Here is a 14,591-nt window from a genome sequence, read left to right on the forward strand (position 1 = left end):
TCTTTCCTCTGCACCCCAACTCTAGGTACTGCAGGAATGGGCAGGACCATTTTCCATACATCTGGGGAATGAGTAACTCTGGGGGCGGGTCTTGCCCATCCCCTGGCCACGTCATTGCTCTGTCGTCTGCCCTGTGCCCCCTCTCCTCTTTGGCTCAGGGGACATGCAGCAGGGGTGCAAGATGTCTGCTTACTCTTTTTCCCTCCAGTGTTATAAGCAATTGCCTTGAATCTTCTTTCCCTGAACTGGGGAGAAGAACCAGTCCAGCACCTTCTCTTCCTTTCCCTACCATCACAAACACTGAGATCTCCTCCACCTCCCACCCTTTATAGATCAAAGGGGTCAACAGTCATTTCCACTGGGCCTTTGGGGGACAGCGTCCCTGAAGATAGTGGTCCTTTGAACGTTGAAAATGAGGTTCTCAGCTATGGGTTCCAGCTGCCAGTTCTGGGAAAGACAGAAAGAGCCCACTCAGCACCATGCTCTATCGCCACCTGGGATTTCTCAAAATATGTGCAAATCAAAGATGCTTATGGTGGCAGATTTTAGAGTCTGGATCTATGCTCATCTTTGTAAGAGATGCCTATGTATTGCTGCGTTGGCCTTTGATTAAAAATTCCTCTTGCCCTATTTCCCTGGTAGCCCTAACCCCAAGTCTATGGAAGTACAACCTGACCTCCTGTTTTGTCTCATCTCTTGATTCTAGGTTTAAGATGCTAAATGATGAGAACTGCAGCCATCTCCTGTACTTTAACTGTGCTCTCAGGTGGTTTGCTCTAAGGATAGATGTCCTCATGAACATCGTCACCTTCATCGTGGCCTTGTTGGTGACCCTGAGTTTCTCCTCAATCAGTGCTTCATCCAAAGGCTTGTCGTTGTCTTACATTATCCAGGTAACACCTAGTGTAAGGCTGGGCTTGGCCTGGAGGCTCTGGCATAGAGTGTATCAGAGAGGGTGGACATAACAGAAAACCTAATTCGAATGGGTTTAAATAATAAAGAAGCCTTGCGGCGGCTCACATGGTTAAAAGGTCTGGCAGCTGTATGGGCTTCAGGCACAGTTGGATCATGGCCCCCGGCTTTATCCTCCTATAATGATTTCTTTCATGGTTGTGCAATGGTGGCTGGCAGTCTCTAGGGGCTTTAGCAGGAAGAAAGCAGGAGGAAAGCCTTTCCTGCTCCAGCCACTGAACAAAAGCCTGTGCTTTACTCTTACTGGATTAAGTTAGGCATCCCAGAACTATTGATAATTCGTGAACTAATGGGATTGAGATGATTGGCTTAGGCCAAAGGAGGGAGTCACACTCCATCCCGCCCCAAGTCACACAGCTGCTCCACAATGGGGAGAGGGAAAGGAATACTGGAGAGGCAGCCACGATGTCCAGGACAAATAATTACTGACCTCTCTTTTGAGTTGCTTTGGTGTTTTTCTTTTGAAAAATAACAACAATATGGAAATAATAGTAATAGGGAATGATAATGATAATAGGGAAACACACGCTATTTTAGGCACTGTTTTAAATCCTTTACATAAATTAACTCATTTATCTCCACAATAACCCATGAGGTAGGCAAGCCATAATCCCCATTTTACAGGTGAGGAGACTGAGGCCCAGAAAGACCTTCCAGGATCACACACTTGCATGTGTGAGAGCCGGGATTTGAACCCAGGCCATCTGGGTCTGATACCCATCTGAGTCTGCATAGAGTGGACACAAGCGTGTGTCTGCTCCTTGATACAGGCTTTACGTTTCTCCCTTTGGAAGCTGTTCCAATGCAGTCCTTATCCCCAGTGCTCTGACATTCTAGGACGGAATCCGAGTGGTGGTCTGTTTCCACTGATTCTGTTCAAGGCTGGGAAGAGAAAAAAGCCAAGTCTCTCTTCAAGTGGAAAAATTTCTCCTTTTCCTCCTTTACTCTTTTTCCTCCTGTTGATAATGCCTTTGTCTCCTTTTTGTTTTCTCTCCCTGTGACTCATGTTGCTCGAATATTGGATTTCTTGCATCAGTGCTCTATATTTTCTTTCTTTCATCTCAAAGTCTCTCTGTTCTTGTCTTTTTATTTTTATTCTGGGAATTTTCCTTTGCTTTGTCATTCAGCCATTCTTTGCATACTTAATTTTCACATACTCTTTCTTACCCTCTGAGTTTTTCAAGAATCATCTTTAAACATGTACTTTATATCTCTCTGAGGATATTAATCAGATTAAACTCTAAACTCTGCCTTTCTTAAACTCTTCTCTCTTCTTTGACTGATATCTGCTTTTTTCCAGGGTCAGGCTTTTTGTTTGTTTGTTTATCCGGTTCTGTTTGTTATCTGGTTCTTGCTCTTTCCTGCATTGGTTTTGTTCATATGTCGCTTCATCCTTTTGTGTTTAAGGATGAGAATCTATGTTGGGTTTTCAGGGTTTCCTCTGTCTTTGTATATGCTTCACTGGGTCTGTCCTGATGGGAGGTTTTATGACTGTATATGGGTGGGTTGGACTTGTCCACAGGCTGCTTCACTTCAGGAAAGCAGCCAGGGAGCAGGCCTCCAGGCACACAAAAGCTAGTTTTAAAGGGGCTTTATCTAGGAGCCCCATTTATCCCAAAATAATTTATTCAATTTCTTTAAAGAAGCCTGTGTGTGTGTGTGTGTGTGTGTGTGTGTGTGTGTGTGTGTGTGTGTGTGTGTTGGCCTAGGGGTAGTGTCCAGCTGGGAGGAAGATGAGGAAGGGGAGGAAATGGGTCCACCAGGAGTTTTGTCAAGGCGCCATCTCTCAGTCAGTCTTTGAGGGTCCCTCCTCATACCCGGAATCTGTCTGAGTTTTGCTACGTAGAACACTCTGGAAGCCCCTGCAGTGCACTCTGCCTCTATCCTATCAAAAGGCTTTCATCCTCTTTCCATCTTCCAGAAACTTATAATTCTCATTCAGTACCTCTTCCCAAGCCCCTTGCTGTTCATGGTCTATTCCGTTTTGAAATCTCTCTACCATCATTTTAATAATACTTTGGAAAAGAGAAGGAACAAACATATATGCTCAGGACACTATGTTAAGCGAGAAGAATGGATTTTCCTTGGGTAGGCAGTTTCCCTCATTGATGGCTGATCTTATTTGTTGTTGCCTAGTAAAGTATTAAACAGATGATGTTGACTAGATTCCTGTACTTGTTTCAGCTTTCCTCAACTGAGGTCATGCTCTTGGGAGATATCACCAGCTTTCTGTGAGATTGTTTTCAAACGTGCCTGTAAGGCTGGAGAACTTGCACACATCAAGATCTAAGGGACATGTTTCTTGCAACTGGCTTTCTTGAGCATTAGCCCCCTTTTCGAGAATCCAAAAAATCCAGTTGACAGAGCTTCCCTTGGGAACAGAGGAGACTCCTAGATGGGTGAGAAATTATTGTGAAGTCCCACAGAGCAGAAAGCAAGTGCAAAGTAATATCGCATAACATCATGGAGAGAACAAACACTTCCTGGGGCCAGCACTGTGCTGACAAGGGGATTCTAACCCTGTGGAGGGCTGCCTGGGGCCTTGAAGAGCTGATACCCTTGAATTTTTTTTTTAACTGTCTATTTTGTATTGGAGTATAGACAGTTAACAATGTTGTGATCTTTACAAATGAACAGCCAAGGGATTTAGCCATATATATGCATGCATCCATTCTTCCCCAAACTCACCTCCCATCCAGGTTGCCACGTACATTGAGCAGAGTTCCATGTGCTACACAGTGGATCCTTGTTGACTGTCCATTTTGAATATAGCAGTGTGTACATGTCCATTTCCAACTCTCTAACTATCCCTTCCAACCTCCTCCCTCGGCAACCATAAGTTCGTCTCTTTCTGTTGTAAGTAGGTTCATTTGCTGATACCCTTAAATTTAACAACAACAACAAAAATGTATGTGCCTTTCTCAAGAGCAAGATTCATTCACTCACTCACCAGATGTCCACTGAGCACCTGGCAGGAGCTGGAACCATGCCGGCTGCTGTGGGTTCAGCTGTGGACAAGCTGGGCAAGTCCATACACTCATGAGCTTACATTCTAGTGGGATGGGATAAATAAGTGTGCAAGTAAATAAATAAGACTTCAGAAACTGTTGAACTGTTATGAAGATAATGAAGCAGGGTAACTGGCTGTCAGTGGGGAAGCTGCATGAGACCCCATAGAGTCAAGGGTGGTCTCTGCCGGGAGGTGACTTGCAGGCTGATACCTGAACTTGACAAAGAAGGAGCCAAGGAAGATGGAGGGAAGAGAGCTTCAGGCTGAAGGACCAGGGATTTGGGTGTGGCGTATCTGTGGGGGACCACCATCCAACCTGCCCAGTACACTCCTGCCCTCAAATCTCAGGATTGGCTTCTGGGAGAGCCTGGCCTAAGGTGGGTGACCTCAGCAGGCCATGGTCTAAGCCTAGATTCTCTCATGTCTGAAGCATGTCTGAAGCATGTCTGAAGGCTGATGGGCTTGATGGTTTTCTTCCTCTTCTGCCATCTGTGGTGATCGGGGCTTTCCGGAGGCAGGCGGGGTAATCGGGGAGGGCACAGAGGTGCAGGACCCCACAAGGTGGCTTCAAGGGTTGGGCACCTGGCAGTGCAGAGGCCCCCTGGAGAACTCCTGCTTATAGGAATTCCCCACCGCTCCAACCAACAGATCTGTGCCGCAGCGATGCTGTGGTGGGTTGACTCTGACCATCTGGAGTGCCAGGGAGGATGTAATTACCATTTGTTTCTACATACAAAGGAAGTGTTTAAGGCGAAACACCCCAACAGGAGTGTCTTTACATCTGGACCCTTGGCTGGGAGTGGAGGCCTCTTTCTGTGTGGTCCTGAGTGAGACTGGAGGCTGACTCACAGCGGCCCCTGAAGGCGGAAAGGGCTCTGACGCGCCTGCTTGTTCCCCCTCCATAGCTAAGCGGGCTGCTCCAAGTGTGCGTGCGAACGGGGACCGAGACCCAGGCCAAGTTCACCTCCGTGGAGCTGCTCAGGGAGTACATTTCGGTAAGAAATCGGGGCCAGAGGAGGAGCCAGTTAACTCTGGCAGAACTTAGGCGTTTTCTCCTTTTTCACGTGTGGATTTTCTTAAAATCCATATTTATATGGTCTAAAGTCCTTAATGCTGAGGGAGAGGTTCTTTTCAAAAATATTTCCTCAAGGGGTTTCTGTACCCAGAAAAGAGAATTCGGTGGCTTACTTTAGTTTCTAAAAACTAATATTTGACTGACTAAAACTGTAAATTAAAACAAACTAGTCTAACTCTTTTTCTGTTCCCCTTACAAATCCTGCTGTTCTTTGAAAAGCAGTCTCGCCAATTCAAGCAATCACTTTTAAGGGCCTTTGAACAGCATTTGGCCCCATTTGCAAACTTAATTAAGCACTTTAAAACATTTTAAACTGCATTTTAAAATTTAATGCATTCCATTTCCTTTTTAAGTACCTCGATAATCTGATTCAACAAACAAACCTTCCTGAGGTTATATAAATCTAATAAATTAAACTTATAAATATGGTGAGCTTTAAGTTCTCATAACAATCCCAATGCAGGATATAAATAGTAAGTTTTTAAACCTAAAACCATGTTGAAATAAGTTATTCAGTTATACATTTTAATTTAGAATCACAGTCTGAATGTTATTAACATTATGAATAGTTAAAACACCAAGTATGCAGAGTTCATAAACTAAAAATATTACCATTATAATTTTGCTCCTCTTAAATACTACTATTACTAATTCTAAATCTTCTAGGGGTTAAATACTCACTGTCTAGGAATACTATTATTTTCTCAGCTAATTGTGGTTGCCCATCGACCAGCGATTTGAGCTGGTCAGCCACCCTAATGGGGATCATGGGAGCCCTATTTCTCCTAGTTAACAGGGACTTTATAATTCAGAGGAGGGGTTAGTCTTGTAATGTAGTCACGTTGCTTCACTGCTTAATTAGACTTTGCATTTCTTGGGCTCTTAGGAAACTTTAATTCCTTTTCCATGTAACTCTGAACTTGACATGCTGTGCTTCCTACTTATAACACCACAGTGACTCTTGCAGATAATGAAATTGTGTCTGACTGAATTCTGCAAATCTCTCAAGGCTTGGTCTGGATTGGTCACGATGCTGACACTTGCCGAGGCTCACAAGGACCAGTATGCACTGCTCCTTATATTTATTCATCCCTCTATTCACTAAGCCCTGGCCATACAACTTTTCTTTCTATTTCTCAAAGTCCTCAAGCTTGTTCTGGCCTCAGGGCCTTTGCACTAGCAGCTCTCTGTCTGGAATGAATCTTCTCATAGTTGGCATTGTCTCAGCATTCCAGGTCTCAGTTTGAATGTCATATCCTCACAGATGCCTTCCTCAACACTGTTACTTTCACTTCTTCTACCCCTTTCACCACACATATTCTGTATTCTACTATAATAGTCTGTTTAATTGTCTTCATTTCTCACTTCTTTTCTTGTTTTATTATCTGAATTCCCCATTGCAAGGTGAGTTTCTGCAGTGCAGTATCCTTATTGGCCTAGTTCACCATCATGAATACCAGTACCTAGAACTGTGTGAATGAATACATGAATGAATGAGTGAAATGAATGGAAAAGCAAATGACTATTAACCTGCCATTTGTTATTCTGTTTTCAGACCTGTGTTCCTGAATGCACTCACCCCCTGAAGGTGGAGACCTGTCCCCACGACTGGCCTAGCCACGGGGAGATAACATTCAGAGACTATCAGATGAGATACAGAGACAATACTCCTCTTGTTCTCGACGGGCTGAACTTGAACATCCAAAGTGGGCAGACAGTTGGGATCGTTGGAAGAACAGGTTCTGGTGAGGACAAGCTCTGATTGTGTCTTTTGCAGGTTGTTTTCTTTGCATTTCCACCGGGTGTGCTAAGTTATATCCACCAGAGTGTGATGTGTATGTGTGGCGGACTGGCTGTTTTTTCCCTGAAATGTCTTTATTGTAAATTGGGATTTCAGGTTGAATGGATGTGTATGGAGTTGGGAGTAAACACACATCAGTTTTTGAATTAATTAAGTGAGAATCATTCTGGTGAGATGAGGCCCAGAGGATGAGTCACGCGCTAACAGCCCTGCAGGGATGGGCAGGGTAATAGTGTTAGGGCAGCCAATCACCCCTGCAGAGTGGGACTTCTGTCTGTACACTCATCTGCACAGAGCTGTTTTCATTGCATTAAAAATTCACTTGATTAGACAGATACTCAGATATGATGCAATGCAAACTTATGTGATATTTGCTGCTTTTACATTTATTGTTCCCAGGCAAGTCATCCTTAGGAATGGCTTTGTTTCGTCTGGTGGAGCCCGCTGGTGGCACAATCCTCATTGATGGCGTGGATATCTGCACTGTTGATTTGGAAGACCTCAGAACCAAGCTGACTGTGATCCCCCAGGATCCTGTCCTGTTTGTAGGTACAGTAAGGTAGCTGTTTTTGATCGCTGTGCATCCCTATTTTTGGATAGTGAAATGAGAGTAACAAGAGCTTTGTGAAGTTGCCACACGGTGGCTGGCCTGGGGTTGTTCTATCTGAGGGAAGTTATGTCCTGAGATGTTCACAAGCTTTGGCGGAGCTGAGGACCAAGGCCCTGAAACCTGTGTTTTATAAACTGCGTTACAAATAAGCAAGATGCTATGTGCAGGGTGAGCAGACATCCCAGTTGACTCTGGAGAGCCTTGGTTTATGCCTGTCTGGCATCCTATCAGGTTTAGTTACCCCAGTTTACACAATACAATAAATGGTTATTCTACAGATACAGCCATCCTTTGGAAGCACGTCAATTCATTCTCACTAAGAAGTAAACAGAGGCACTTACCTGGTGGTCCAGCAGTTAAGACTCTGCCTTGCAATGCAGGGTACTCAGGTTACATCCCCACCTGGGGAACTAAGTTCCCACATGCCGCAGAGCAGCTAAGCCCACTTGCTCTGGGGCCTGTGAGCCACAACTAGAGAGAAGACCTGACACAGCCAAATGAACAAATAAATATTAAAAGAGAGAGAGAGAAGTGAACAGAAGCTGCTCAAGCACAAGAAAAGTAGGGTCATTGCAACAAGGTTCAAGATCCGTTGGCAAGGCACAAGGGGAAAAGCACAGTTTCTCACTTAGTCCAGTGCAGCGGCTGCCCCTCTAACAAGAGGGACCTTTCCCCGACTGAGCACCAGCTGAAGTAGGGGGCTATATTGAGAGTTGTGTGAACAGAAGGACATTCCGTGTCTTGAAACACTAGACTCACACCCTGCATGTGAGACGCTCACCTTCTGCAAGGCCCTGAAGCTGCTGATAAAGCTTTGCCTCTCAAGGCAGAGTGAATGCACCAGCAAGTGGAATTGCTTGCTCCCTCTCTCTCTGCCAAGACTTTGCACAAGGTCAGGCCTGCTGTTCTGCACACAGCCACCGAGAGGACTGAATGTGTCTCCTTGGTGCCTCGCTTGGTGGTGGTCTCCCCACCTTGGTGTGGTCTCTGCTCCATCCCAGAGTCATGGGTCTGCGGTCTCTCGGCCTGAGGTTTGTATTTCATGGACCACCGTCCCAGGCTAAGCACTGTTCTTTTTTGCCATGACGTCATCACTTACCACCTCCGCTCTTCCCCTCGTGCTGTGGAAAACATGTTCTTCCATCCGCTCATCCTCAGAGATTCAGCTTCCTCTCCTTTCCTTCGCTGCAGGTACAACTTGGATCCATTTGAGAGTCACAGTGATGAGATGCTCTGGCAGGTTCTGGAGAGAACATTCATGAGAGACACAGTAGGTCACTGGGGCTGTCTGGGATGCGTCCGTTGCCTAGCCCCACTGCCCCAAATATCTGGTCCGGGTTTAAACTTGGCCCGTTCTTTGCTGGCACCACATATATGTTGATCCTTATTGCTCCTTGTTAAAAGTTGCACTAGACTGTTTATTAGGCCAGTGCAGTGGCCTAATAGAGTCAAGAGCTCTACATGCAGTATCTCAGTTGGTCCTGATTTCAACCCTCTGAGGTTGGTACTCCTACCCTCACTTTTAGAGATGCAGCAGGGTAGTAGGGTATGAGTGGCAGAATGGAAACTTGACCTTAAGGCCATCTGACTCCAGAGCAGAGGAAGTGCCAGCAGCCTCATTTGCTTATTGAAACAGATAAGCTCTGGGATGGTGAGGGGTATGGTATGGAATGTACCATCTGTGAGACAGGGCCCTGTCCTGTATGAGCTGTTGCTGGGTCAGCAGGTGAGCGTGGGCACCTCTGCAGCCCAGAGGGAATTTTTCCCCAGGACTTGGGACCAAGGTGAGCATCTCCCAAAAATGCTTTGACTTAAAATGCTAAACAAATCAGACCTTGTCTTACCTTGCCTTGATGACCAGAAAACGCCCATCCCATCTCTATTTTATCTGTGGAGATAGGGACGCTGAAAGCCATTTACTGTTGCTTGTGTTTCTCCGGAGCTGTCTGTGCATCATTTGTACTCTTTTGGCAAGGTGTCTACGGGGTTCTATGAATCACGCTGTGATTTTAAATTATTAATGTCTGCCTACTCCTTGGTCTCTCCCTGGTGCCTGTTACAATATTGAAATGATTGTTGTTTTGCGCTTTCTTTTCTGCAGTAAAATAAAGCCAGCTGATAAATGCAAGAGAAGGGGGCCATCAATATAGCGGATGCAGGACAATTTTATAGATCATCAGCACAGATATGGCATTCTCTGTGTTTTATAGATAATGAAACTCCCGGAAAAATTACAGGCAGAAGTCACAGAAAATGGAGAAAACTTCTCAGTAGGGGAACGTCAGCTGCTTTGTATGGCCCGAGCGCTTCTCCGTGATTCAAAAGTAAGGAAACAGCACGGAAAATGGATCGGTCAAATTTTTGATACTCCCTGCAGCGCCGCTCAATCCAGGGGATAGAGCCACATGTTTGTCTTTCAGCAAAGAGAGAGGAATTGGTCCATTTAAAAACCGATCACTTTTTCTTAAGACAAAGTTGTGAAGGGTAAAAATTGAAAAATAACAGCTATTTACAGCAATAGCACCTGCTTCCCCTGGGCCTTTCCCCGGGAGGTCTCGCTTAGGTATTCTTTCTGTCCTCCTAAGTGGTTTGGGTTTGAGAAATCAGCCTCTCAACATTTCCCCTTTGTCCCTGAACAATTCTGAGGCCTGATAAACAGTACTCAGGATACTGAAAAAGGGCTTCAGTATGCCACTCTATGAGGACTATAAAATTATTCTCATTTTTCTTAGTGACTTAGTCATCTTTGCTTACTGATTTCAAGGAAAGGATTGCTGCTGCTTTAGAAATCCCATTCTCTAATCAACCAGACTTTAAAAAATACCATGAAAACAAATAAGTGGTTACCTGTTTTGTCCACTCTTAAGATATTTAAACATTAGGTAGATAATTGTAAGCATATTCTGTGTGTTTAAGTGTAAGTTTGTTACAATCTTTCAGTTAAATTCAGTGACCCAGAGAAAATTCTGCCATAAGAAATTCAGGCTATTCCATAATGTTAAGTTGTATTTGGGCTTCCCTGGTGGCTCAGTGGTAAAGAATCTGCCTGCAATGCAGAAGACCTGGGTTTGACCCCTGGGTCTGGAAGATCCTCTGAAGAAGGAAATGGCAACCCACTCCAGTATTCTTGCCTGGGAAATCCCATGGACGGAGGAGCCTGGTGGGCTCATGAGGTAGCAAGAGTCAGACACTACTTAAGTGACTAAACCATCACCACCAAGTTGTATTTTATAATATACTACACAACTGTGATAGGTATAGGTGAACCATCTTAGAAATGGTAATTGACATGGTTTTTATTTACTATATTAAAGAAAAGAATATTTTGATAGAATTTTAACTTGATAATAAAATCAATAATTTGAAGTGAAAAAAAAGAAATCGTGTCCTCTGAACCCTGATCAAAGGGTAACCCATCACATGGGGTCTCTAGCATGCTAACGGCAGGGAAAGGGGCCAATATACATTCACTGCTGACTGTGGCCCTACACGGAGCTGAGTGGTTGATGGGTTGTCCTTGCATTTTATGTACATAAGAAGGTGTAACCCCTTTTCACAGACAAGGAAATAGAGGCTTGGGGAAGTTATATAATTTAGCCAAAGTCAAGCAGAGTTAGAGCTGAGCTGATCAAGTCCTCTGATTTGCAAACAAGCATTGTGGCAGGCATAATAATGGCCCCCTCCTCTCCAAAGATGCTCATGTCCTGGTAACTCAGAATCTGTGAACATGTTACCTTACCTGGGGAGAAGGGCTTTGCAAATGTGATTAAGTCAAGGACCTTGAGATGGGGAGATTGCGCTGGCTTACCTTGGTGGGCCCAGTGTAATTACACAAGTCTTTGTAAGAGAGGGGCAAGAGAGTCAGAAAGTGATGATGGAAGTAGAGGTTAGAGTGAAACCTGGAGGGGTCACGAGCTAAGGAATGCAGGCAACCTCTAGAAGCTGTAAAAGGCAAGAAAATGTTTCTCCTTTTGAGGCTGCAGAAGGAATGCAGTGCTGACACTACCTTGGCTTTAGGACTTCTGACCTCCAGAAGTAAGTGTAAGATAGTGGGCGTGTGTTGTTTTGAGCCTCTGATTTTATGACTCTGTTACAGCAGAAACCGGAAACTAATACAAGTGCTGTTATTATGCCTCACACTGACTCATTAGCACAGTAGATAAAGATCATGGGGTGTTTCTTTCTACTAGTTCGTGGGATTAGAATAAACCATTCATAAAAAGGTAAGTAAAGAATGTACAGTCTTGTTTCTCCAGCAAGTCAATTCCCTCTGAGAAAGATAAAGATTGTGTGATAGGACTTTTTTCTCTTGCTCTTTTTCTAACTTTCTGAGATGTATACGTAGTTCCTTCCTTTTCAGCCCTTCTTCTTCTTCTTCTTTTTTCAGAGCTAAGACTGTAAGTTTCCGTCTAGGTACAGCTTTGGCTTGGTGTGACTTTCACAACATTCCTTCCTCAACAGATCATTCTCCTGGATGAAGCCACCGCCTCCATGGACTCTAAGACTGACAGTCTTGTTCAGAACACCATCAAAGATGCCTTCAAAGACTGCACTGTGTTGACCATTGCCCACCGGCTCAACACAGTCCTCAACTGTGACCGTGTCCTGGTCATGGAAAATGGGAAGGTACAGAAAGTTGGTGTCACCTCTCCAGAGGTTTCAGTGGTTTGGGCTCTATGGTGGGTAGCTTTTTTCTGACAATTTCAGCTCTTCTTCTTTGACTTTCAGGTAGTCGAGTTTGATAAGCCTGAAGTCCTTGCTGAGAAGCCAGGTTCTGCCTTTGCAATGTTACTAGCTGCAGAAAACAAAGTCCGAGTATAAGGGTTCCCAAGGGCCCCCATCAGCTGATTTTAGAGGAAGAGGAGGCTGTGTGGGATGAGTCAGATGCGCCTATGCGGGGAGGGGCTGTCATCTCAGGGGTTAGATCTGGTCCCCCATCCTGCCCCCACCCCTGCCCTGGCCCCTGGAGCCTGGAACACAGGAAGAGCCGGGGTAGAGGTTGCTTCCCTGCTTTCACCAGCACATGCCTCCTGGAGGGCTTGGGTCTGGCTGTCAGTGATGAGCAGAGGCAGAAGAAGCTCATGGATTAGAAAACTGACCCTCAATTCCTAAATCCCTCATCATCCCTCCTGTGTTCTCATCAGTACACCTCAGTGCCTGGGAATGAAAACATTGTAACTTCCAAAAAAGTTATGAACAGAATGGGAAAATGCCTAAGGATGTACTTTGTAAAGGTTTCCTGCCTGGTTATCAGAAGGAAAAAGAAGAGTTTTCTTCCCACTTCCTATTCACATCTATTTTGAGTGTGTGACAAGAGGTAACTACACAGATCTGTAGCTTGAAAGATTGATTACAGTGTCTGGTGAAAAAATTTTTTAAAAAATCATATTGTATGTCCCATTTGATCTATTAGAACAACCAGGAAAACAAAATGTTGGAGTTTGTCTGTAAACGACATTTTTATATCTTCTATATTGGTCATTAAAATGCAGTAGGAAATTAAACTACCTTGAAATGTTGCCTTGCAATTATTTTGCTGAAGATATTCTAGTCTTTGTACTATTTCCTCTCACAGACTCCCTTTGCTTTCTCCATTGACTCAGTAATAAACCCCCACAGGGTTTCTCAAATAAAAGACCTTTCTTTCCAGCCTTAAGGTTTGCTACGACGGAGGCTGTAAAGACATAGTCCCAGTGGCTCAGGAGTGAGTGCTGCTAATTCACAATAACATTTGATAACAGAAAAAAAGGAAATCCAAAGGGCTCTTCTGCGGTATTTTCCATAGTCTGTCTGCTTCTTCTTCCTTAGGACTGAAGTCCCTGGTGGTGTTTCAGTGAGGTTTCCTGGACTCTCCTCCCAGCCCCCAGGCTGAGCTCTAGATGTGGCATGGGGCAGCCACAGCCCGTGAACTCCCCGCCCCAAACCCTTCTTAGTCTTGGTCCTCTACTTCACCCTACCCTTCCAAACAACGAGGAAGACAAGCCTGGCCCATAGTAGTCAAAATTGAGTGACATGAGTGCTTGACACCATGATGAACTCATCCTGGCAGGCACCCCTCATCTCCCTACTCCTCGGGTATATTTGCATGTTAAGGGTTTAACCTGGAGAGACTTAGATTTAGGGCAAACTATGGCCTAGCATTTCAAAGGCTAGGCTTGTGGGATGTGCCTTCAACAAGTCACTCTCCAGCTCTCCTCTGACCAGGCCTGGGCAGGTATCTGCAGGACAGGAGATGAAGTAAGTACAACCAGCCGCAGGTAGAGCTCCCCATCTGGTGAACATCAAGGCCCTGGCTAAGGTAGTTGGGTGGCAACTCTGCCATCAGCAGAGGGTACACAGCAAAAAGGATGTGGCTGATAAGTCCACGAGTGAGGGGTCTCCTTTCATGGGCAGCTCCATGCCGTTCGGATCTCCCTGTGAAAGGGCACAGTGCATCTTAGAATGCTCTACTGTTCGATCTGATTTTCCCCCCACCATGGTATGTGGCCTTGATCTGGGGTCATTAAACCCACATGGACGGGGCAGCTGCCTCACGCTGAGTGTAGCCTTCACCCTGATGGATGTCCAGTGACTCCCCCAAGTGGCAGGCAGACCAGGCAGTTTGTGCTGGTCATGGGAATCCATGCCAGCTGCAAGACAGGGGGAGGATGCTTTGTTTTCTACCAACTCAGCACTAGCCAGAGAATCAGGCTATGATCTCAGGAAAGCAGAGGGGAGCCAAGGCTACAAAGATCCCTGTGGCTTGTTCAGGTGCATTGAAAGATGAATCACCTCCTACCACTTGCTGCTGCCCATGCTCCCCTTGGCTGGTACCATCTAGAAAAGAATACTAGCCTGACATCTAGTGAGCCCCCGCCATGTGCCAGGCACTATGGTAAGCATTTTTATGTGAATAATTTCATTGAATCTTCACCTCACTCCATGAGATGGACACTTTCATTATTCCCATTTTACAGAGGTGGAAACTGAGGCTCATTCAGGTTACTAACTGAGCTATAGATGTATAAGAAGGGAAAAACAGAGGCAGGACTTGAACCCTAGCCAGTCTGACTCTAGGACCCTGCCTGTAATCCCTCCATAAGAGCCCTTCCTGTCCCTTCCCCTTGTCCTGAGCAGGGAAATG

The 14,591-nt window shown here is 45.2% G+C and overlaps 1 protein-coding gene across 38 annotated transcripts in view; it reads left to right on the forward strand.

The window, feature by feature from the left end:
• Window positions 1-12,972, forward strand: part of ABCC12 (ATP binding cassette subfamily C member 12) — an 81,162-nt gene extending 68,190 nt beyond the window's left edge. For 29 of the 38 annotated variants that reach the window (XM_081514179.1, XM_081514180.1, XM_081514187.1 and 26 more), the window contains 8 exons: window positions 707-893; window positions 4,888-4,977; window positions 6,613-6,802; window positions 7,258-7,417; window positions 8,660-8,738; window positions 9,679-9,792; window positions 11,930-12,094; window positions 12,197-12,972. In XM_081514179.1, coding sequence (XP_081370305.1) covers window positions 707-893; window positions 4,888-4,977; window positions 6,613-6,802; window positions 7,258-7,417; window positions 8,660-8,738; window positions 9,679-9,792; window positions 11,930-12,094; window positions 12,197-12,289 — 1,078 coding nt within the window. In that variant the 3' untranslated portion in view covers window positions 12,290-12,972. The remainder of the gene's footprint in view (window positions 1-706; window positions 894-4,887; window positions 4,978-6,612; window positions 6,803-7,257; window positions 7,418-8,659; window positions 8,739-9,678; window positions 9,793-11,929; window positions 12,095-12,196) is intronic. The other 9 variants (XR_014060603.1, XR_014060608.1, XR_014060606.1 and 6 more) reach the window with 2 other exon arrangements.
• Window positions 12,973-14,591: the final 1,619 nt, after the last annotated feature.

The sequence above is a fragment of the Giraffa tippelskirchi genome, chromosome 7 (assembly GCF_054371585.1).
Source record: "Giraffa tippelskirchi isolate mGirTip1 chromosome 7, T2T-mGirTip1v1.2.pri, whole genome shotgun sequence".
Lineage (NCBI taxonomy): Eukaryota > Metazoa > Chordata > Mammalia > Artiodactyla > Giraffidae > Giraffa > Giraffa tippelskirchi.